The sequence below is a fragment of the Hippoglossus stenolepis genome, chromosome 20 (assembly GCF_022539355.2).
Source record: "Hippoglossus stenolepis isolate QCI-W04-F060 chromosome 20, HSTE1.2, whole genome shotgun sequence".
In the NCBI taxonomy this organism is placed as follows: Eukaryota; Metazoa; Chordata; class Actinopteri; order Pleuronectiformes; family Pleuronectidae; genus Hippoglossus; species Hippoglossus stenolepis.
The window spans coordinates 16325298-16348067 of record NC_061502.1 but is presented as its reverse complement, the minus strand read 5'-3'; the positions used below and the strand labels follow the sequence as shown (position 1 = coordinate 16348067).

The 22770-nt window shown below is 46.4% G+C and overlaps 1 protein-coding gene across 1 annotated transcript in view; it reads right to left on the bottom strand.

The window, feature by feature from the left end:
* The window catches only part of LOC118099659 (protein eva-1 homolog C), a 65884-nt gene that overhangs the window by 26622 nt on the left and 16492 nt on the right, over positions 1-22770 (bottom strand). The window contains exons 2-5 of the mRNA XM_035144362.2: positions 20105-20328; positions 18251-18374; positions 16921-17073; positions 8674-8817 (exon numbers count right to left, since the gene is read on the bottom strand). Of these exons, the coding sequence (XP_035000253.2) occupies positions 8674-8817; positions 16921-17073; positions 18251-18374; positions 20105-20328 (645 nt within the window). The remainder of the gene's footprint in view (positions 1-8673; positions 8818-16920; positions 17074-18250; positions 18375-20104; positions 20329-22770) is intronic.

Genomic DNA, 22770 nt, shown 5'->3' with positions numbered 1-22770 from the left:
AAAGCTCAGGCGAAAAAAAACAAGGTGACACTTACACACACATTGCCGAATGGAAAATCCTCCAGGGTCCGGGGCAGTAACTTTCTCTGAAGAGCGTGTGTTTGTGTGTGTGTGTGTGTGCGGCGGTCTGCCTTGTCAAACACTCCCACCACCACCACCGCCTCCTCTTCTCCGTCCCGCCAGGAGAGTTAGGACCAGCTTTGCCGTAAAAACAAGCGCTCACGTGAATAGTCCGCAGTGGGTCCCACCAGAGAGAGAGAGAGGAGAGAGAGGGAGAGAGAGAGCACGGCCCAAAAAAGGAAAAAGCAAGGAGGGCGAGAGCAACAAAAAAACCAAAACAGATACCCCCTTTAAGAAGGTATGCTCCTTTATGGTAACTCCCACTTTTTGTTTAAAAGCCAGATGGAGTATGAAGAGAGAGAGTTTCCTCCTCTTTTCTTCTTCTCATCCGGAGAGACTATAACGACTGAGGGCTCTTCTAATGCCTCCTTTTCTTTTTTAAGTTTTCCCCTTCCTTCCTGCGCTCGGGGAGAGAGAGAAAGTTAAACCTGGCTTTAGACAACTGGAATGTGACAGCAGGAGAGAGAGAACACACACACACACACACACACAGAGAGAGAGAGGGTAAGGGAGGGAGGGAGGGAGCGAGTGTGTGTGTGTAGAGAGAGAGAGAGAGAGAGAGAGAGAGAGAGAAGTGGTACATGTAGTGTCCACCTCCACAGCTCAGTGCTGTGTGAGTGAGCAGTCAGAGAGGTGGAGAGGGAGGGAAGGAGCAGGCAGGAGGAGGAGGAGGAGGAGGCTGTGAGTGTGTGCATGAGTAAGACTCTGACACACACACACACACACACACACACACACACACACACACACACACACACACACACACACACACACACACACACACACACACACACACACAGAGAGAGAGAGAGAGAGAGAGAGAGAGAGAGAGAGAGAGAGAAGTTAATGTGCAGCTTCAGGAAAGAGAGTTTGCTCCAACCTGGTGTGTGAGAGCTGTGCGGCTCCAGGCTGCGTCTGAACCAGGTCTATGAGGTTTTTTACATGTTGTATAAATATTGTTATTGTGTTGATGTGCTCTGCTTCACACGACATCATCTTCACTTGTGTCCGTCCTGGGAGAGGAATCCCTCACTTCTGACTCTCTGGGAGGTTCTCCCCCCCGCCCCTTCGCCCTCTTGTAGTTTTTCCTCACCCAAGTCGAGCCTCAAGGACACAATTAAGTTCCAATTGTGATTAGGTCATAGAAAAAATAATTAATTGATTGACACCATGAGAGAAAACAAATGGCTTAAATCTTTGTCGCTCTTCTCACTCCTCTTCTCCTCCCACCTCTTCCTCATTTCTCTCCTCTCTCTCACCCCAACCGGCCGAGGCAGACGCCCCCCCCCACTGAGTCCACTCCTGCGCTCTTTTAATCCATATCCTGCCACATCATTTTTCAGTACAATTTTTATCTCTTGCCGTTTTGAAGTTAGATCAACCACTTGGGAAATGTTTGCATTCATCCCGACTTTGTCCTCATGTCAGGAATTTCATGGAGAGACGTTCATGCCTCGTAACAAAGTCTCTGATTTGATGTTATGTCTGTGGAAAATGCTTTTTGGTTTGTGCGTTTGTAAATAAAGTCCTGAGAAAGAAAAGGTTTCCTTGTGTGTGACTGAACCAACAATTACCCACAACTCTCCTCTCAGCGTAGATCTATGGATCTGAAGAGACATTGAAATTGCAGAAGTACAAATTCCAGTTTAAGACGCCTTGGGAATTTCTCCCTTTGACTCCCCCGACTGTCCCTCACACACACACACACACTAATTCTGCGCTCTCCTTTTCCCTCTCCCTCTCTCTCTCCTTCCGAGTCCACCGCAGGAGGGAAAAATGAAACCAGCCACAGACTGGAAAGCATTAGTACCAACCACTCCTCCACCCCCAGCCCCCCCCATCATGATTCATTCAACACGCTCGGCACACAAATGATGAAAACGATGGATCGCAAAATTAAGAGCTTGTCTTTGCGCCGTGCACACAGCGCGACACACGAAAACAGTAGTGTACGCAGTGTACGAGTGTGTGTAGCCGGCAAAGTTGGCAAAGCGAGTTCTCGTCCAGAGCTCTGCTTATTTTGCAGTTTCCAGCCCAACAAAGACGCAGTCGCTCATTTGGGGGGAACGGGCCAAGCAAAAAAAGAGGGGAGATGTTTGTGTGTTTGTGCGTTCAGTCTGTCCGTGGACCATTTGTGCTTGTTTTTAAAGGAGGTTTGTACTCGTGTTTACATGCATTTGTGTTGGCTTCACTACATGCTCCCATTATCCGACGTTTGTAAAGCAGACAAACAGCCCAAAGCCAAACGCAGAACATTCCTCCGCTCTGGAAAGTGCTTCCTATGTCGGGGGCTGGACTGGACACGGGGACGCAAGTGGCTTTGAGTAGCGGCAGTGGAGCGGCAGACCCCAAAATGATCATCAGACCGGCAGGCACCCCCCCACCAGACACACACCAGTGTTAATTATTAGTGCTGAGATCTATGGCCTCAATAACATGACGCACAGGCCACGTATAGGACTGAGGGGTCAGAATCGAGTCACACAGGATGGAAGATCGATTGATTTTTCACGATATCATGAGACTGTCAACACAACGGAGATAAAGTATTGTGTGCATGTTATGTAAGCATTTGAGAATAACACATTTAGCTGAGTACTACAATGGCTACTTCCATCTACTTCCTCCATCGCCCTCTGGATTCTACACAGATTATCTCTGCTTATCTTCAGCTTTTGTCAGCAGGTGATGATGCTCATTCAGAATTGAGTTAATCACTCTCAGGGCTCATTGATCCTATCATGCTTTATCCAGTCACCTGGGTTTATCAGTGCAGGCCTCTCATGTTGCTTCCCCATCGTGTTTACTAAGTGATCTGTAAACAGACGAATCGAAACATCAGGTCAGGAACTCATTCTAACGATTATTCCAACAACACGTGAACATGAGGCTCCTGTGTATAAAACAGGATTAAAAGCAGCAGAGACTGTGCAACGTGAGAGAAAGATTGGATTGGATGTACAGAGAAGGTGAGTGAACCATGTGAGGGGAGAGAGAGGCCGAGGGAAAGTCGGAGGAGCTGTGAGAACTTAAAAGGGAATGTAACACCTTGTTTTTTTCCAAATCCACTTTGTTCAAGATTTATTTTTAATCTGATTAAAGGCCTTACAGACTTTTCCCCCCCGAGGGCCAGTGATCACATCGACTGGGTATTAAACGAGATTTGTGATGTGTGACCACAGCACATAAAACTGAGCATGGACGTGTCCGAGGGAGGGAAAATCCAGCAGAATGAGGACGTGATTTCACCGGATTTTATTCGCCTGTGCGTATTGCGAGTGGCGCCTGGGTGAACCAAACTTGCCGGCATATGCACGAGGATGCGAGGGGCCGACATCAGCTGCAGCCGACTGAACACGCTGGCAAAGCACAAACCCACAACCTCTGGTGTTACCGCCAAATACCGTCTTCCAGAGAACACGCCCTGAGTGGGATTCACCAACTTTCAGCACCAAAGGACACGAACACTTTTGTCCAATAACGAGTCAAACCCGTGCGTTGCAGAGATGATGTTATACCAACCACACTCTACACCTTTTATGGGCATTGGCCGAAACCAACTACAACCACTATTAACGCAGCACCCCGACACACGCAGGCCGGTGGAGGTCGCGTGCAGTGTGTTTTCTCGCAGCAGTGGTCCTGAGAGTGCCAGCTGCGGCTGTTATTCCAGGGTTTCTGCAGAGTCAGGCCTGTGTTACGAGGCAAGGGAGCGTTCAGAGGGGCCGTTTCATTCCTTTCTGCGTACAACTCAACGGCTGTTTCTTAACACACCTTCTGCCAGGTTCTTGGTTTGTTTTACCCCAGTAAAATACTTAATTGGTCGGGGTCGCGGCCACGTACTGTATAATGATGCAACAAGAGCCAACACTCCGACATAACCGCTTAAGTATTCGAAAGTTAAGTTAGGCAATTTTATTATGTTTGATACTGGCCTGGTGAAAAAGAAAACAACACCTAATCTGGCAGTGCCTCGTATATTTTAGTATTTTAAAGGAGACGCTCATATTCAGGTTCATAATTTTAATAAGTGTTATTACTTGAAAAGGTTGTTAGGGGGCCTGCGTGAGTAGCTAGGTGTACATTAGGCAAATGTCGCCATTATGATGTCTGGCAGTGTGAAATTACTGCACTGAAAACAGACATATGTTGCCCATGTTTACAAGCCACTGGGACGAAGTTGGCATCATTAAATGCAGAGTGCGTGTGTGTTTTCCTGCAGCTATAGGATGAGCTTCAGCGGGGGAATCATGGGGCCCGGCAGCAGCAGCAGCGACCGCCCGCCTCCCTGCCGGCCTGGCTGGACTGCAGCTCCACACAACCAGGCCAAAGTAAACATCTTCCCCACAGTCTCCTCTGCTGACATGACATGATTGTGCGCTGGGGAGCCGGAGGACTGCGCGGCTCGCAGCGGTCACATGTGCACCTCAAGTATCTCCGTGCATGTATACATTCGTGCATGTGTGTGTCCTTGCGTACGTCTGCAGAACCAATTGGGACAATTCGAGCCCTCAAGCTTCTGAATTACATCTTTATCTTCCTCTATTTTCCCCTGTTACATCTAAATCACCCCCCCCTGAGCAGCGAGCAGGCAGCCACAGTCTCCACTGCTCGGATGGTGTCCATTAAAAACACCAGGAGCACAGAGCGGTGACCACACCTCTGCCAGATCCCACAGTTTAATCCCTGCAGGGAAGCCTTGACCAAAATGAACCAAACCGGCAGCTTCTATCCGCACAGCCCCACATTTTATTTGCCCAACTGAAGGGAAATAGATGTTGGAAACAGCAATTAGAGAAAACATAAAAAGAAAATCGAACTTAGACAAAAATGAGCTGAATACCGACCAGAGTAAAATCTGCTTGTATTATTTCTAAGTTAATTAAATTCTTAATCCGAGGTCAAGAATGAAATTTGAATTTAATTGAACTTAAAGTCCCATCTCTTTCTGCTCCATAGAGAAAGATTGTGTGACATACTGGCAAACGAGGAAACTACGAGTTTCCCATTTTATTTTAATAATGGTCCAACTAGGGGAAAATCAGTCACTTTATACATCCGGTACCAAATAGAGGCTGTAGACATGTATGAAAACTCATATTAAAAATGGTCTCATTAGGTTTTTTAGGGATCTTGTTTCCATTTGGAGGTTTCAACCCCAGGGTTGGAAATGCTTGAGTTGCCAACTCCATCAAGCCCCCTCCCTCACCTGCCCTGGATCCCACGTTAACCACCTAAGTGCCACAATTAATCCATTTCCTCTGCAGCAATTAGACCTGCTCATTAGGTTTTCCATGACCTTTTATCCCCCCAGAGAGAGTCTGGTGTGCGTGGTTCAAAAGAGGCTGTGTGGCTCGTTCAGGGTGATACATTACACAGCAGTGAAGACGTGGAGGAACATTTAGAAGATGGAGGCCTCCTCGTCTCCACATTGAGCTTCAATACTTCTCAGGAGTGTGTGTGTGTGTGTGTGTGTGTGGGAAAGGAGGCCTGAATGTGGGACTGACACAAGAAGGAGAAAGGGACGGAAACATTTTTTTTGTCCCTGGATATGATCTTTTCATCATGGATGTCCAAGTTTATCTCCGTCCTTCCAGGTACAAAGACGCACACACATGCAGGAGCAGGATGCCCTCGGGCTGTTTCTCTTTGCTCACCGGGCAGAGGAAGGATGTTGACAAATAGAAAAATGATGTTATGAGGCTGCAGGACAGGCCTCAGACGTCTGGTAGCTGAATAAATAAAACCCTTCCTGCAACTTTTATACCAGCACATCACAAAAAAAAAAAAGTTTGCATATAACATCAGAACGTAAAGTTGTATACGTGTTGCAAAGAGGCAGAGTTTTCCGTCCCAGCTTCAGAAGACGGGAGGTCAAACTCGGACAAAACAAAACATTGCAAGAAAAGACACTTCAAAGCCGCCACATTGGAACCTTGCTTTTTGAAGAACGTGCCCCAGAGCAGGCTCATCCATCAACCTGCAGCAGTCGCACTGGGGCGTAAATATTTCCATGTTTAGGCTACGAATAATTTGCAAGACAGAGGACAGTGCTCCGAGTTTATTTTATACCTTAATCTTCTTCAAATAATGAAACGTCAAATATTTAGAGCTGCGGTTAATCTGCAGCGGGACTCCTGAAGTTGTTTCTGCTTTTTCTGACAGATAAACAAACCATGGGGACTTCCTCCTTGGGGGGGGAGTGGGTTTAACTGAAGCCTGACAGTGGCGGCTGTGCAGAGTGTGTGTGTGTGTGTGTGTGTGTGTGTGTGTGTGTGTGTGTGTGTGTGTGAGATCTGATGGGAGACTGATGGCAGGTTTCAGACCATTTGCTGCTGTGTTATTGCTGAGAAACGCGTCCACCCCGGAGGCTGTGTGAGGAAGAAGCTGGAGCTCTGCCGGTTGATGGCTTTCTAAATCACGGGCAAGCCGGGGCCGATGTGTGCACACTCCTACCTGCATGTGTGAGTGTGTGAGTGTGTGTGTGTGTGCACCCAAACACCAACTTATAAAAACACACTCGACACTTATTCATGCAGATATATAGACTTATAAAACAGTTTCCTAATTATTCTTTACTTGGCAGGCTGCAGGAGCCACTGAAACAGCACTTAGGTCATCACAGGAAAGGAACGATTTTAAGTGGGTTAACACCTCTGTGAAACGAGCTGCCACACAAACACAAAAACACACACACACACACACACACACACACACACACACACACACACACACACACACACACACAGGGAGGCAGGGAGTTCAGTTCATGATCTTTTCAAAAGAAACAAAGTCAGTATTTCTTTAAACACTCTATAGACTTCCTCAGATTATCAGAACTAAAGACCTTTTTGCGGATCAGGGGGTTTGTTCGTGAATTAATTTGTACTTATTCATTTACTTATTCACTATCCATCAAAACGCCATCTCAGGTTTTAAGGTTTTTGTGGCATCAATCACTTTGTGTAAGTAGACGCCACTATTTATAGCTGAAACAAAACATTGTACAGACCCCCGCCACACACACACACACGCACACGCACACGCACACGCACACGGATATGCACGCCAATGCTACCAATCATGTGCAGACAGACATCCTCCGCTCTCTATTCCGACACAAATGGGGTCAATTCTACACACACTCAACCACCAATGAAAGAGGATCCCCCAAAATTACCACTTTGCTGGAGCCTGGAGCAAACCAGTGACTTCATGTCTACAGCAACGAGACTGATTTACTCACATCCACCCCCTCAACTCTGACCACAGCACAGAAAACCCACCTACTCCCTCTGAGAGCGCACACACACACACACACACACACACACACACACACACACACACACACACGCACACGCCCCTCGCCTCTATCTGTTAAACGTTTACACCATTCCACATCCTTCCCTTTTTTCTCCGCTGCCCCTTCCTCACAAAACACTTCGCCGCCCCACCTCAGCAGCCGAGCTGTTAGCAGAGTACGTGGTGTTATCAGCGGCAGATAAGGGGAGGTCAGAAAGGGACTCAGAGCCAAACGACTCCGTAAACACAGCCGAACGGCCTGTGTATCATTGTCTGCGCTGGCCCGATGGTTACAGAGATAGAGGATGGACGGATTCAACCGTCACACAGCAAAAGACGTAGAATCAATTGACTGTGATAAGAACTTCACGACTCGGATTAATCACCAGTTTACTCCACGAGCTCTGAAAGGAGCTGTGGGCAGAACATGGGAATCACACCGACACCGCCAAGGAGGAATTCACAGTCCTTCGAGAAACAAAACAATAATTTTTAGACGCAGTGTAGGAACTCGCAAATATAAAACCCCTTTTCCTAGAAATCTGGACACTTAAGTGCCAAACGTAACATTCTTCTTGGTGCGGATCTGGGATTGTTTTGCCACCGATTCTGGTGGGTTTGAGACGCTTCAGGCCACGGTGCTGAGAGACCTCTTCCTGGTGCTGGAGGCGACTGAGGCGTGTGTGTGTGTGTGTGTGTGTGTGTGTGTGTGTGTGTGTGTCTCCAAGCTTGAGGTTAATGAATTACAGCCTTGACAGTACAGGATTATCCCAGGGGTGGGAAACAGATAAAAAGGAAGATAATCATTCTCCCTCATCTGCACAGACATAAAGCCAAAACAGAAGATGGATGTAATGCCAGACTTTTTTTTTTTTAACTACGTTCTGAGGGTGGAAAACAAGTTTTTAAGCTTTGAACTTGGCTTCCGTTGCTCCCTCCTAAAAGAAACTGCTTCAGAGTCAGAAAACAAACACTGCATTCCTTCAGAAACCTTTCAGAGTCTCTACATGATGGGAAAGTTGTGTCGCTTGATGAAATACTTGAAAGAAAATGAAAATTGCCTCTTGCCATTTCCACAGGAGGTGACTGCACTCGAGTTTGTAGTAAAAGTTTAAATAGTCTTAAATTAGCTTGACACTGAGTTTAAACACCATAGACCGAACACTGAGGTCAAGTTGATCAGTGAGTGAACACCGCCCCCTGGTGGAAGAGAGAAAGAAGCCCTCAGTAAAAGGTGCGTTGGGGACTCACCACAGGTGTAGATGACGTTGAGGTACTTCCTGGTGCCGGAGTAACACGGATCTCCAAAGTCTCTGGTGGAGGCTCGGACCAGGCAGCTCTTCTTGCCCTGACAGCGAGCGTTGAGGACCTGCAGGGCCACAGACGACTGGCAGTCTGACGGAGAGACGGAGAAGGACCAGGTCAATTCGGACTAAATCACTTTATATCCACGGTTGTTCTTAAAATATCTGTTCTGGTCATGTTACTGTAACTAAATGGAAAATTTACCTTATTAGTATATAAATCAATTAACAGTCTGTTAACAGTAAATTGAATTAAAATCAATTAACTAAAATCCATTTCATGAACATTAATCAAGATATTCTTATTGTTCTTGTTACATGTGATTCTCTTGCTCCCTGTTAAGTGTTTGATGGACAAGCAGCACTTCAGGCACAATAACAATACACGAGTCTCTGACAGCTACAACGGAGATGGACCCACACACACACACACACACACACACACACCTGCACACACATGCGCTGCAGACAGTAAAGGACCATCTCTCACACACAAAGGTTTTCCCAGCTCCCACGGTGGAGCCTCTGTCCACAACAGACCCTCACAGAGGAACCTCACCGGGGCCTCACATTGTCTAAAGAGATACCTGATCCAGTGTGTGTGTGTGTGTGTGTGTGTGTGTGTGTGTGTGTTTGTGGAAGTGGGTGTGGGTGTGCGTGTGAGTGTTTGTGTATGGGGACCAGATGGAGTAATGGATGGGACTCATACATCATCACTAAGCACCCGACTGCTCCTCCAGATCTTTGTGGAAGGACAGATGAGGCTCTTTTCTTTCCCTTTTCCGCTCTGACTTCCTAACTCCGACAAAAGAAGATCATATGCTAACCTGCTTTTAAATGTGGTTTTAATGAGCCCACACTTAAATAAAACACCCCTTTAAAGTGGCCTGCAGATTTGGTGTCCTGATTAATTGATTGATTGAACATTATCGGAGAACAGTTAAGGGAGAAAGTCGTTTAACACATTTGCAAAAATGATCACAACTCATTGGCTAATAATCGTGATGAAGAATAATTATGCTTGTTAAAGTATAAATGTACTTATATTGAATTTAGCGCGAGAAAACATGCAGCAGAGCCACATATTACAGGTTCAAGCCAATAAACTGCAAATTCAATATGTGAATGAAGACTAAAGAACAAAAGTATAAAATACGTAATTCTTCCATTGTCATGCATTTTGAAAACTAGATCTGAAAGCTTTGAATTCCCCTCAAAAAGCACGATACCAGTGGTATCAGTATTCTACCGCCTGTTCCACATCATGAACTTAAGTGACGCTACAGATGGAGGTGTGAGAAGCACTAACTAAGTTGGACGCACCTCCCCCTGGGTTTTGTGGGAAAGTGAATGGCCCTGGGTTCCACATGAATTCCTCCCAGGCCCCTGTATGGTTCCATCTAACTCCTAAAAACAACAGAAGGAGATGAGCCTTTGAAAGTGGACACTGGGGTCTCGCACCGTCTGCCCCGGTGGGCCCCAAAGAGAGATCAAGAAAGAAAAGGTAAAAGAGAACAGGCTCAGCTCACACGTCAGCGGGCCGCAACAAATTATGGCTCAGGTCAAAGGGTAAATGTCGCAGTGAGGAAGTGAAAGACGGTAATCAAGTGGTCGTGGACAGCGTCAACACTGGAAATTCTTTGAATGGTCCTGAACTGTGTGATCCTGCCTCAGAGAGAAAAACAGCAGGTCCGGGTCACAGCTCGTGTGTTACTCTATAAAAAAAATGTGAACTCAAATCAATCAATCAATCATTTGAGTGATGTTCAAAGGGGCAACCGGACGTTTCCCAGCTGGAGACGACAGACTGGAATTCCCGACCACAATGAAGTGAGGTGGAAGACGGCGGCACCGGGGAGACGGACACCTCAGAGGTTAAGTGACTGAGCTGCTAACATCATCTGCAGTAAAAGGTCAGTGATCTCAGGAAAGACTCAAAGACAATTCATCATTCTATCATCATCTGTCTATAGGAAAACTACTCTAATTTCTAATTGTTCTAATTTCTCAGAGGCAAAGGAGAAATATTTGGGTGTATCTGCAAAATCTAAATAAATAGAAAGCAATATTTATTCATCACTGACCACCTGCTGCTGTAGAAGTACATGCAACATTTGGGATTTTGGACTTTAAGGGTAATCTGCGAAACAAAGGTCTGGTGTAAGTTGGATCACGGGTGAATCTTGTGCAGATATATAAAGATCCTGTATCTATATTTGTTTCTGCAGCACAGTCGCCTCCTAGTCTCCCCGATGTGCTTTAATCTGTTCTCCCTCTCTCTTTCTCTCCTTCCCTTCCCAGAGCGCTCGGTCGAGCCGCTGTGCCACACAGAGAACTTTCCTCCCCACTGACAGACAGGCCCCCATTAGCTGCTGCTTTGATTACTGGCTGTGGGTGATTACTTGAGCAGGGGGCCCACAGTGGGACGGGTGGGTCTGGAGACAGATAGAGACTTCTAGAGACAAGAGGATGGAGACACACACACACACATACACACACACACGTTTTTCTTTGTCCACTGGCTTTCTTACCACACACACACACACACACACACGCACACACGCACACACACACACACACACACGCACAACACGCACGCACGCACGCACGCACGCACGCACGCACACACGCACACACGCACACAGGGCATATTTTTGTAGTTTAAAAGAGCATTCCTCAGGATCTGACCTTCTCTGGCTCTCATTAACGGCTTTAACACAGACAGGCAAGCATAGAGCCTTTCTCACACACACACACACACACACACACACACGCACACACACACACAGCGAGGGGAATAGGCATGAATAACCCCCTTTACCTCTAACCTTTACCCTCGACCAGCTCCAAGCCCGTGCACCAAACCCTCCGACCCACCACACACCCAACAAGGACAGGCCTGTGGTGCATGAGAGGAGGTCCACAGTCAAGACAAGCAACGAGCGAGGGAAGGGAGGAGTTTCCTGCGGCAGAAATGTGACATAGGGGTCAGACACAGAGAGCCACAACATTTTTGGCACGTACGTATCCCTTAAATGACTCATAGTCTGATCACCCACCCCCTAGTGGTATTGTCAGTGTGTTGATAAGCTGCCCTGTACCAGCAGCACCTCGACACGGCTCAACAACTCATCCTCAGTCATCCGTCGTACATTCTGCTCGCTTCAACGACCGGCGGCCTCAGATTGTGTCTTCACAGTCAACGTGCCGGTTCTCCCCCCTCTGCAGAATTATCTCAACACAAATACAAAAAATCCACACCAAGGAGAGAACGAGTGAACACGAGTGAACACGAGTGAACACCCCCACCCCAAATTTAACCCCAGCTTTGTGTTGTGGGTGCAGTTTATGTTGATGGACTGAAAGACTGCCTTGCACAACTTTATAGGGCAGTGCTTCCCCCACACACACACACACAAACACACGGGTACATATAGTGTATCCACAGCAACCTTTCCAAGGAGATTCTCCATAACAATCCTCCTGGTTTTCCACCCACGCATGCACACCTTTCCTGGAATTTCAAAGACAATGGGCGGACAAACTTTTCACAAGCACTCATCTCCTCATCTCATCTTCTCCTCTGACTCACCTGCCACACATATAATTTGATAGGGAGGCTTAAGTCATTGTTGTGGGATGGAAAGTCTTTGTATAATATAAAAAAGTGACTTTTGAAGAGGGGGGGTTTAAAGGACCTGCACACGGCAGGGGCTTTCTGTGGAAGCCATTAAAGAATTTGACACTCTCATTTACTGTAAATGGTCTTTTCAGCAGGATCAACACAGAGGATTCAAGAATTAAAGTATGTATCAAGTGTGGAAGTGTCCTGCAGAACTCACAGCTCCCCTGCACAGACACATGCGTGCACACATGCACATGAACATGCACAAGAGTTTCCCTCGGCTGCATTTGTAAGTTGATAGCAGGTTATTCCTAGAGTCAGAAGCACTTTGCACGAAAACAGTCGACCCCGCTCATGTGTTACCAGCGGCTATGTTTTACTTTAGATATGAGAGCAACACATCTGATTTACAATCAACAAAAGCTTGAGTTAAACTGGCATCATGGAATGCAGTGTGAAGTTCTTGGTACCTGGCAGACCTTCAGAAATGTTTCAGAGAAGTCACAATCTACCGTGCACTGACTGAAATCTCCTTCAAAAGAGCTTTGAACACCCTTGACCATAAGTCAGAGACAACACTGACATCCTGCTATTTATCTGCTCCGAGTGCATCGCGGCCGAGGAGCAGCGCAGATAGAGTTACAGTGGAGCAGCTCCAACCCTAACAACTGGAACGGGCTTCCGACAGCCAAGTGTTAAATTTGACCTGCAGCTGTGCATGCCCAGCTTTTTAAAAACTACTGTGATCATCCGACCAGGCCGAGCTTATAGTTCGGAAACATCTTACTGAGATCCTCGTCTGAAGCACATGCTCAAAAGTGAAAGCTCAAGAAAAAAAAAAAGAAGAATCAGTCTGGGACCCTGCATGCCAAGCATGGGGGGCTATTTAGATGTCAAGAGGTGTGTGTGTGATGGTAATGGGGCAGATGAGAGAGGAGGGCTGAACAGGCCCCTTTGCTTTGAGGATTCTCTATCGCCGCCAAGACCTGTCCGACTCCACCACTCCCACCCCACCCCACAACCAAGGAGCAGACGACATCAAAGGTCCTGACTTTTGTGCACACATGCCTGTGTGTGTGTGTGCACTTGTTATTTGTGTGTTGCACATTTCCAGGGCTTCTGGATTCAGCAAGGAAGCAGATACCTGCTCTCTGGAGCTCTTCATTCACAAGACCACTTAAGTAAGACTTCCTCCAGATGAAGAGAAGCATATGTGACAATTTTTCATTAAAATGTCTAAAAGTGAAAAGACCTGTGTTAAATACTTAGTTGACTTGTGCCCTTACATTAGAGTAACAGTGATATAATAGAGAAAATGTTTCCTACATTGTTAAAAACCAGAGAAATGCCACATTTTATTCAAGGTAATGGGACATTTCATTTTGTTCGCCTTTGGGGCTTTGCTTCTCTCTGCTTTAACTTCTGGAGCAAACAACATACGATGGAGGAAAACACACTGCTCACCAGGTAGTCAGTTAACCACTGGGCTGTTTATTCCTTCCACTGGTTGTACTAGTCGCCCGTAATGGATCAAGATTATGCATTCCCATTCGTCCAAGTGCAAACGCACAGGGGAACAGGAAGTCCCAAGAAGATTATGGGAGAAGAAATTGTGGAGAAGACTCCCATGATCCCAAGCTGCTTCACGACGTACTCAAACTAAGTATTTTGTTTTTATTTTGATTGAGAGCAGCCTAAGATAAAGAGTGTCTGTTTAAACAATGTGAAAAATGGACTGTCTGTATTTCTGTAGTTTATAAAGCACCTTTCCAGTCATATCGACCAATTGCATTCAGCCATTCATTTACCATTTATTGTCATCACAGCCTTCAGGGGCAATTTGGGGTTCAGTATCTTGCCAAAGGACTCTTCAGAATGCAGACTGGAGGATCTGAGGATCAAACCAGAAACTCTCTGGTTAGGGGACGACCCGCTCTACCCACTAAGCCACAGTCGCCCGCGTGGCTCTCTACAGTTCTCTTAAAGAAAATAATCACTGTTTGGCAGGTGGCCATCGTTACACTACAATCTTGGTCTTTGGATGAAACAGAACATGTAAGGTGATTCTTTGTGGGGTAAACAGTTTACCCGCAAATCCCAGCTGCTGCCGCCGCACACTGCAATCTCTCTCCACCCAGAGTTCACCTGGACAGGTGCACGCAGCTCTGGGAGTTCAGGCGTCGATCTCACACCTCAGGCAGCGGCGAGCTTGCCAGGGTGGTGCAGGTTAGGAGATTACTAGAACCGTGGCCCATTTTAAACACGTGTTTAAAGAGACGTTAAATCAAAATGGGTTCTAAACGAACGTGTGCGTAACGCGACTGCCGAAGCCTGAGATCATTCAGACGCACAGAATCACAAAAACACACACGTGCGAGGTAAAAGAGGGGAAAACGTGGGGGGGGGGGGGACATTTAAAAATAATTAACGGTGTGTGTCTGAGCTGTCACTCAAGACACCCTCACTTCCTGCTCCCGGTGACATGGGAGCCACATCAAAGACGGAGCTGACAGGGGAAATCCCACCAGGGCAGCGCTAGAGCCCAACAGCCCGAGGAGGTGTTAGTGGGTGGTTGGAGTGTGTGTGTGTGCATGTGTGCGTGTGTGTGCGTGTGTGTGTGTGATGGACAGATAGAAAAGCATGCTGCAGGATGGTTGGACAGGAACAACAAGGCGTTTGTGTATGTCTGAGTCTGCAGTTGAGGTAAACACGTGCAAGGTTAACATGTGATTTGACAGGAAACACCACGACTCCTCAGCTCTAATCTGCTCTTTATACAACCGTAACAGTGGAGTCAGTTTTTACATCAATGCGGTGGGAACTCAGCTCGTGTATTTAATCCTGAGTCTGAAACCAGATATCAGGTCAGCTACACCTACCTGTCGCACATTCCTGGTCCACCTGCACACGACTGGCTGAGGTTGCTCGTACAGAATGCACACACACACACATACGGCTATTCTTATCCCTTACCTTAAACAACCTGTACCTTACCTCAAATCATATCTTACCCCTAACTCGAACCTGGAGCTCAGAAGTGACATTTTGCCCCATTAGGACTGGGCTGTGGTCATAATGAGGCCTGCTGGTCCTGACAAGGTTGGTGGTTTATACTGGAAAAGGTCCTCGGTAGGAAACCAAATTGAGCACACACACTTCAAAATATTCCTACTTTTTGAATTATGAACCAAAGCCGATGACATGTAGCCTTCCTCCACAGCTTCATGCAGTCTGTATGTGTCGAGCACACACACTCACACTCAGTTAACTTACACCTGCTCTGGCTACTTATTTACAAACCTCAGTGTACAGTTCCTTCTATACATTAACAAAACAAAGCTTCTCTGCAAAGAGGCGAGCCCCCCCCCCCCACCACAGTAGCTACCTATTATAAGACTTGTCATGTATCCAAGCTTAGAGTCATTAACATTCTCCTAAACAAGAGCTAGAGTACGTCTGGATATCCCACACACACACACACACACACACACACACACACACACACACACACACACACACACACACACACACACACACACACACACACACACACACACACACACATACTTGGAGGGAACTCAATACTGTCCCTTTTCTACGGGCCAAACTCTGCGCTTTGGATGACAGAGACATCTGATCTACATTCCACCACAATTCCCCCGACAATGTGTGTGTGTGTGTGTGTGTGTGTGTGTGTGTGTGTGTGTGTGTGTGTGTGTGTGTGTGTGTGTGTGTGTGTGTGTGTGTGTGTGTTGCGAATGTTGACCTGAGATTTAGTGCCGGTTGCATATGTCTCGGAACAAGATAGAGACATTTCTTTTGTGGATGTTATTAATCAGTTATCCTGGTAGAAACGGTGGAATGTGTTGGGATAGCTTTAACGTGAAGTGTGGGTGTGGCAGACCAGTGTTTGTTCTAGAGCCTGCGAAGCAAAGAAGCAGGAGAGGAAATGATAAAAATCCACCGAGCAACACCAGCTTCTCAAATCAAAGATAATTTATGAAGGAGAGATTCCGCTGGAGTTCAGATCCTGGCACTGTTTGCGGCTCTGAGTTCAAAGGTGTTCGAGCCCCGACTTGTAAAACTCATCAGTGAAATCTTTTCCCCATCGGCTGCACGACACCCGGTGTGTTTCACTCAGACAAGAACAAATCAAAGCCCGGATTGACCTCAAGTTCCACTCTGTCAATTCATTAATATGTAGAGCAGCATTAGCAGGACAAGGACACTCAAGTAAACATCATGCAAACCCAAGCAGAGCTGATTTACATTCCCAGCTTGTGACTTCATGTAAGAAAGCTCATTCCTCTCCCGCCCTCAGACTGACCCACGGCCAATGCTATGAAAGAAATTAGCATCAAATAGAAATAAAGTAAATCTAATGATTGATTGATTAAAGCCTTCAACAATAAATCGTTGTAGCGTCACAGGCTACGTGGCTAAAAGACGTGATCATGGACAAAACGTAAACTTAAATTATGGAAAACTGGGTCTGTTGACAGAAAAGCAGCTTCCTCGGCTCCTCACCCGTCTTGTGACCTGCAACGTGGGAGTAAGAACGGGCCTCACCTACTGACGGCGCCCTCCGGTGATGAAGGGGACACTCCAGGGTGCCCTGTTGCGTTCGGCCAAACATGGCGGAGTAAATGGCGATCTGCATGCCCCGCTTGCAGCTCAGCCTCATCCTCTCCTCCTCACAAACCACCTTACTCTTATACTCGTCTGGAGATGGAACAGAGAGGATATACGAAATGTTAAAACATAGAAAATTGAATAATTTAAATGTAAAATTTGATTTCTACATTTAAAAAAATGTATTTGCTAGATAAAGGAAGTATTTTGATGACAGATTTGTTTTTAAATCATTTGTATTCTATCAAACCTCTGTAGAGCAGGTTTGAGTAAGCACTGAGCACAGCAGCCTGGTTCAAGTCAGTGTAAACAGGTAGTAACAGAGATGGAGTTGCTCAGTGGACATGTAGAGCCATGCAGCGACATTCCTCACACACAACCAGCCACAGTGACCTGTGACAGCTAGAGCAGCTCCACTGGCCGGCAAATAAAAACACAACAGCAGCCGTTTCTTCATCCATGTGGGGAGTGGAACAGGAATGCACACAGAAGAGAGAGCAGGGGGGGGAAAAAAGGGATGGGACTGGTTTGTTATGTCTCTTGGTGATGGATTCGCTCTTGTTCTCTCTCTTTCACTCCCTCCGTCCCTTTCTCCTCCACTTCCTCCGTCCTCGATCCACCTCTCCTTTCAGAGGCAGTGACACCTGCCCGTTGCACCTCACTAACACCCCATGCGGTCATTCTCTCTTCCCCCTGAGAAGTCATTGGTTAAGTGACAGTGAACAAAGAGCTGTTGATTGGCCCCAGGCTACGGTGGAGAAAGAAAAAGTGGGGAGGGAAAGGGGTGTTGGGGGGGGGGATGATCAGTGGATTAATGTCCACTTCTGGTCACTCTAGTGTGAACTGCTGCACAACTCAGTGCAGCTCGGCTCAGCGCGGCACTGAGCCGTGAATGGAGACGAGAATCTGGGTGGGATTACTTCACTGTTGTGGCTCCGATCTGGAGTGATACTCTTAGCTTCCTGGCTCATGGGGAGCGGGACGCAGAGGAATAAAGGAGGAGGCACGCAACAAGTGTTTCTGTTCTCTTTTAAATGGAGCAGAGGCAGGAAAGGCGAAGACAAATTGGAGCGAGGGTTGTTCAATACACATAAGAAATAATAAAATAGATTGGATTTCATTTCATTGTTGACCCTAGTGCACGTGAAGTGACCCCACCCCTTGGTCTCCTTCTGTGCAAATAGGAGAAAAAGTGAAAGAAGAGTCCGAGGACAAACAGGGACAAAATGTGTGTCAGTGCCTGGATGCGAGGCGATGAGGGACTTACTCGGTCTGCATTTGTACCAGACAATGAGGTATTTACTGATGCCAGGACACTGGTCCGTCCCGAACACGCGGCTGTTGACAAGGACTTGACAGCTCCTTCTGTCTTGGCACTCGTCCAGCATTTTCTAAAGGGGGAAAGAGTGACAGAGAGCGAGAGAAGACCAAAGGGAGGTTTAGGTGAAGAACAATAAGCCAGCGACGGTGAGACCAGCAGCGAGCAAACCTAAAACCACTTCAAACGGGGCTGCTTGGAGCCATGGGAATAAGGAGGACAGGAGCAGGTCAGGGGGGCAAAAAAAGAGAACAGGAGAAAGAAAACTCTGGAAAGCTCAATAGCGCTCATTTCCTGGCATCCTGCTGCTTCTCTAGTTTCATCATCTTTAAGCTCGCTGTAACCCAGGTGAGCACATTCCAACATTCCCCCGGACTGAAATCCCACTCGCTGGAGGGATGACTGAATGGATTCTGTTCCGACGCTTTCCCGTATTCAACAGGAATGAGGTGCAACACGTCGTGGAACGCAGAAACTGGGAGATACTTTTAGGAATACATGCAAAACTAATCACTTTCCCATCAATCCTCTACTGTGTGTTTGGTGCTAATTAGCAAACGGTCGCATGCCCTTCTGCTTATTGGCAATGTCATTGAGTGCATGCTAGCATTTAGCTCAAAGTATCACTGTTGTGACTGCATATAAAGATGAACGACGCGTTTCCACTTCCATCCACTCCCCAGACGTGAAGCTGAAATATAACGGATACGGACGCTGCCATCTTGCGCATTTGGAGCCAGCGTCTGCCCAGTATACGATCGTGGGACTGAGCCGCAGTAGCGAGGTCCCGCCTAGAAATAACGAATTAAAACCAAACTTCAGCTCTTCAACATACAGTGTGACAAAAACTGCAACTACAACTTTTTTTAGTTTGGTCCATGTCCCACCCACTAACATGGAGGAGGCAGGATATATGACCTATACTGCAGCCGGCCACCAGATGGCGATCGGGACGCTTTGGCTTTACTTTCGGAGGGCAGTCATGTTGACCATCAGCCAGAGTCGTCTTAAAGAAAGAAAGAAAATGATATCATCACCATTTTCATATAGTAAAAATAATTTCTAAGTATATAATTCACAAAGAAAATAAGAATTATCTGCAGCTCTTGTTGGACAGAAAATAAACTAAACACTTTTACATTGAGAATTTAATCTGTAATACCAACAGGACAAGGGTCGTGAACAGGTTTCTTCAGGGTTACTAATACGGGTGGCGGTCAGTAATTCTCTCACTTCACCACAATGCAGTCCCTGTGTGCATTCATAGCTCTCCTGTCTGTTATGGAAATGGAGGGTGTTCAACGCTCGGAGGCAGGGGCACTAAGAATAAACAAAACAGCCCAATGAATGCTGAACAGGACGTGTTTGTGTGTGTTTGTGTTGGTGCTGCAAAGTGGGGCTTCCAGTCCAGCCGTATCCCAATTTAGGAGAGGATGCTGAGGCAAAGACCCCATGAAATCGCTTTGTGTGGTGGGAACATACAAGCTGCTTCCTCTTGAGAGAGTGTAATTTGCCGGAAAACCTCCTCACAAAGCATTACATAATCAGTGGTCCTCCGAAATTTAACCCTTGGCCAATTTGACCATTTTACAGGAGGCTTTCTCTCAGGAGGCCTCACAGCCCAGAGCCCAGGGTGTGTTACAGGATGTTTATGTTAAGAGTAGAGTCACAGATGAGATTCAAGACTGGGATAAGGGTGCAGGGGACACAGTGGGTATTGTACAGACACATGCAGGGATTTAGGAAAACTCTAATTAGATTTTCTCTGAAACTATCCGCAACTGTGTGAGCTCTGCTGATTACCTGTAGAGCAGTGGACACAGAACAATATCGAACATCCTCCCGAGCGTTGTAAGAACTAAGGAGGGCCTGGTAGGTCTGAGGGCACTGCTGGGGGTCAGAGGCACCCCTCCTTCCGTAGAAAGCTGATTGGACGGTGATGGTGGTGCGTGGCGGGCAGCGAACAGATAGGAGGTCCCCTTCACAGGCCTGCTCAGTGTAGTTCCTCAACACTTTGGACAGGTAACCTGTAAGACAGCAAGATGCCAATGTAGCCTTTAGCTGAGAAACTGAGACCAATGCATAAAAACGGCAGACTTTCTTATATTTAGTTGCAACCCTTTAGCATTCTGTATAAAACCTAGAGTTACCGCCCTGTGCTCGAATGCCTCGAGTGGAGTTTCAGTCCCTTGAGGTCCTCTTGACATATTGCATTCACAATAACATGAGGTCACCATGACCTATAACCTGTGACCTGTGACCAGTGAAACATAATCAGTGATTCTTTGAGTCCAAGTGACAACTACTCAATTGGTTGAGGAGATTCCCTTAAGAAAGACTTTAGATATCACAATCAAAAGGACAAACATATTTTCTGAGGCCACCATGACATTGACCTTTGACCTTTCAACACTCAAATCGAATCAGTTAATCCACGAGTCCAACTGAACATTTTTACCAAATTTGAAGGAATTCCTTTGAGGCTTTCTTGAGATATGGCATCACTGTACATTCATCACTGGATAATTCCATTGTTCTTCACCACTTTATCCCTCATTTATCAAACCTGTTCTCCTTCCCTTGGCCCCTCTGTTCCATAAAGTTGTGTTTCCACGGCCAAATGAAAGTGCTGCATTCAAGCGATCCTTGGCAGACAACTACTTACATCTTAAGGACGGCCCCAGGCCTAGAATACCACAACGGCAGAGATAGGGAGTCAAGCTTCAGCTTATTTAGCTGCCAGCATCAGCCCTGCAGTCATGGCTTTAGAACATATTCTTATTTTTGAAATTAAATAATATCTGCCAAGGATGATATCTTCAAAGCCTGACATTATTACAGTTTCTAGACAAGGATCCGAGTTCATAGAGACCGACCTACGGGACCTTTCCCACAGATTTACAACAGAATTCTGGTTCAACTCCTGCTCTGCTACAGGGAAATATGATGGTCCGCATATTTATCCACCAAAGAGTAATTTGGCTCTGGCAGCGGGATCGATTGTCGGTGTCAATCTTGAAGCGTTTAATGTCACGTGACTAAGCTTCCCAGTAACCGTGTGTACTCGCACCCCACAACCAGCTGCTATCAAAGACCATGAATAGAAACCCTGTACAAACCATTTCACGGAACAAGGTTCAGTTAACCTCGGGGGCTGCTTGAAATCAAATAAAAAGCTCTCATTCTTTTGAAAACACTGACGTCTCTCAGCCATCTCTGCTTCTTTGAGAGCTGCCGGTCGGCCTGTCAGTCACTCAGGAGAGCTGAACCCATCACAAAGCCACCATTAACATTCCAGCGTGTGAGAAGGGAGACGCAGATAAAGGAGCGAGCTGATCCCCTGACCACTGTCATAGAAAGTCTCCCTGGAATTATCTGGACCATTTACGGGGTGGCTGCAGCAGAAGAGAAACAAACGCACAAATTGTACCATCTCCCATTCTGAACTTTTTTTTCTAATTATTAAATTAAATAAAAAAATGTATCTCTTTGTTTCCACTACAATTAAACTAATACTGGGAGTGTTTTTATTAAATCATGTGATATGTTGATAATCTACTTTTCACCGACTACAGACAACCTGCAACTGAAGCCTGAGCCTCTTGGGTAAGTGCTCGGCAAACACATTTACACAAAGTCAACACACTCCTGCTCACACACGCACACTCACTCACAAAGTGGAAACACTGTGATTCAATTGACTTTATTTGGCTTGTGTTTGTTGGGGAAGAGGAAATTACACAGAAACAGTGTTTTTCTAACTCACACATAAGCACACTTACACACAAAACACACACATTGTGCCTTTATCACCATGGCCACAGTTCTAAGAGGAAGGGAAACAAGAGACATTCTCGGTTTTGGAAAGGTCGGCCTCTCTCTAAATAAAGGATGGTTGGTAAACCGCTATTGTTTCCACCTGTGGCTGCGTGGGCTTGTAAAATAAAGGGCAGGTGAAACACATGAAATCCTATTTTAAGTTTATTCAGGGACTATTTGGATGCCACGAACCAGATTATCAGGAATGTGAAGAAGATAAACACAGCAGCTGTCTTTATGTCACAGCCTGGATTTATATTATGGCAACCTACAATACATTATATTTGTAAGCTGTGGAACTAGAACAGAATAAAATTTTAAGATTTTGTCTGACACAGAATCCAAATCTGACACTTGATAGCATCACTATTGCAATTTTAATTAAACTCTAACTAGTTTCTCCCCCTCCACAGTCACAGGTCTGCTTTGCCTTCCACATTCCACACAGGGTGAGGGGGGGGGGGAGACGTGGCATTCCCCCTGGCAGCGGGACCACACACAAACACGCATGCATTCAAAAAACATCAACACAAACAACGTGGTGCGAACAATCCTCGCCCCCGCTCGGCTCTCGGAGCCAGGGTGTGTGGCGTTACTGCAACAGTATCACATTATTGGGGCTGGTTCTTGGCGAAGCGCCAGTGCCATGA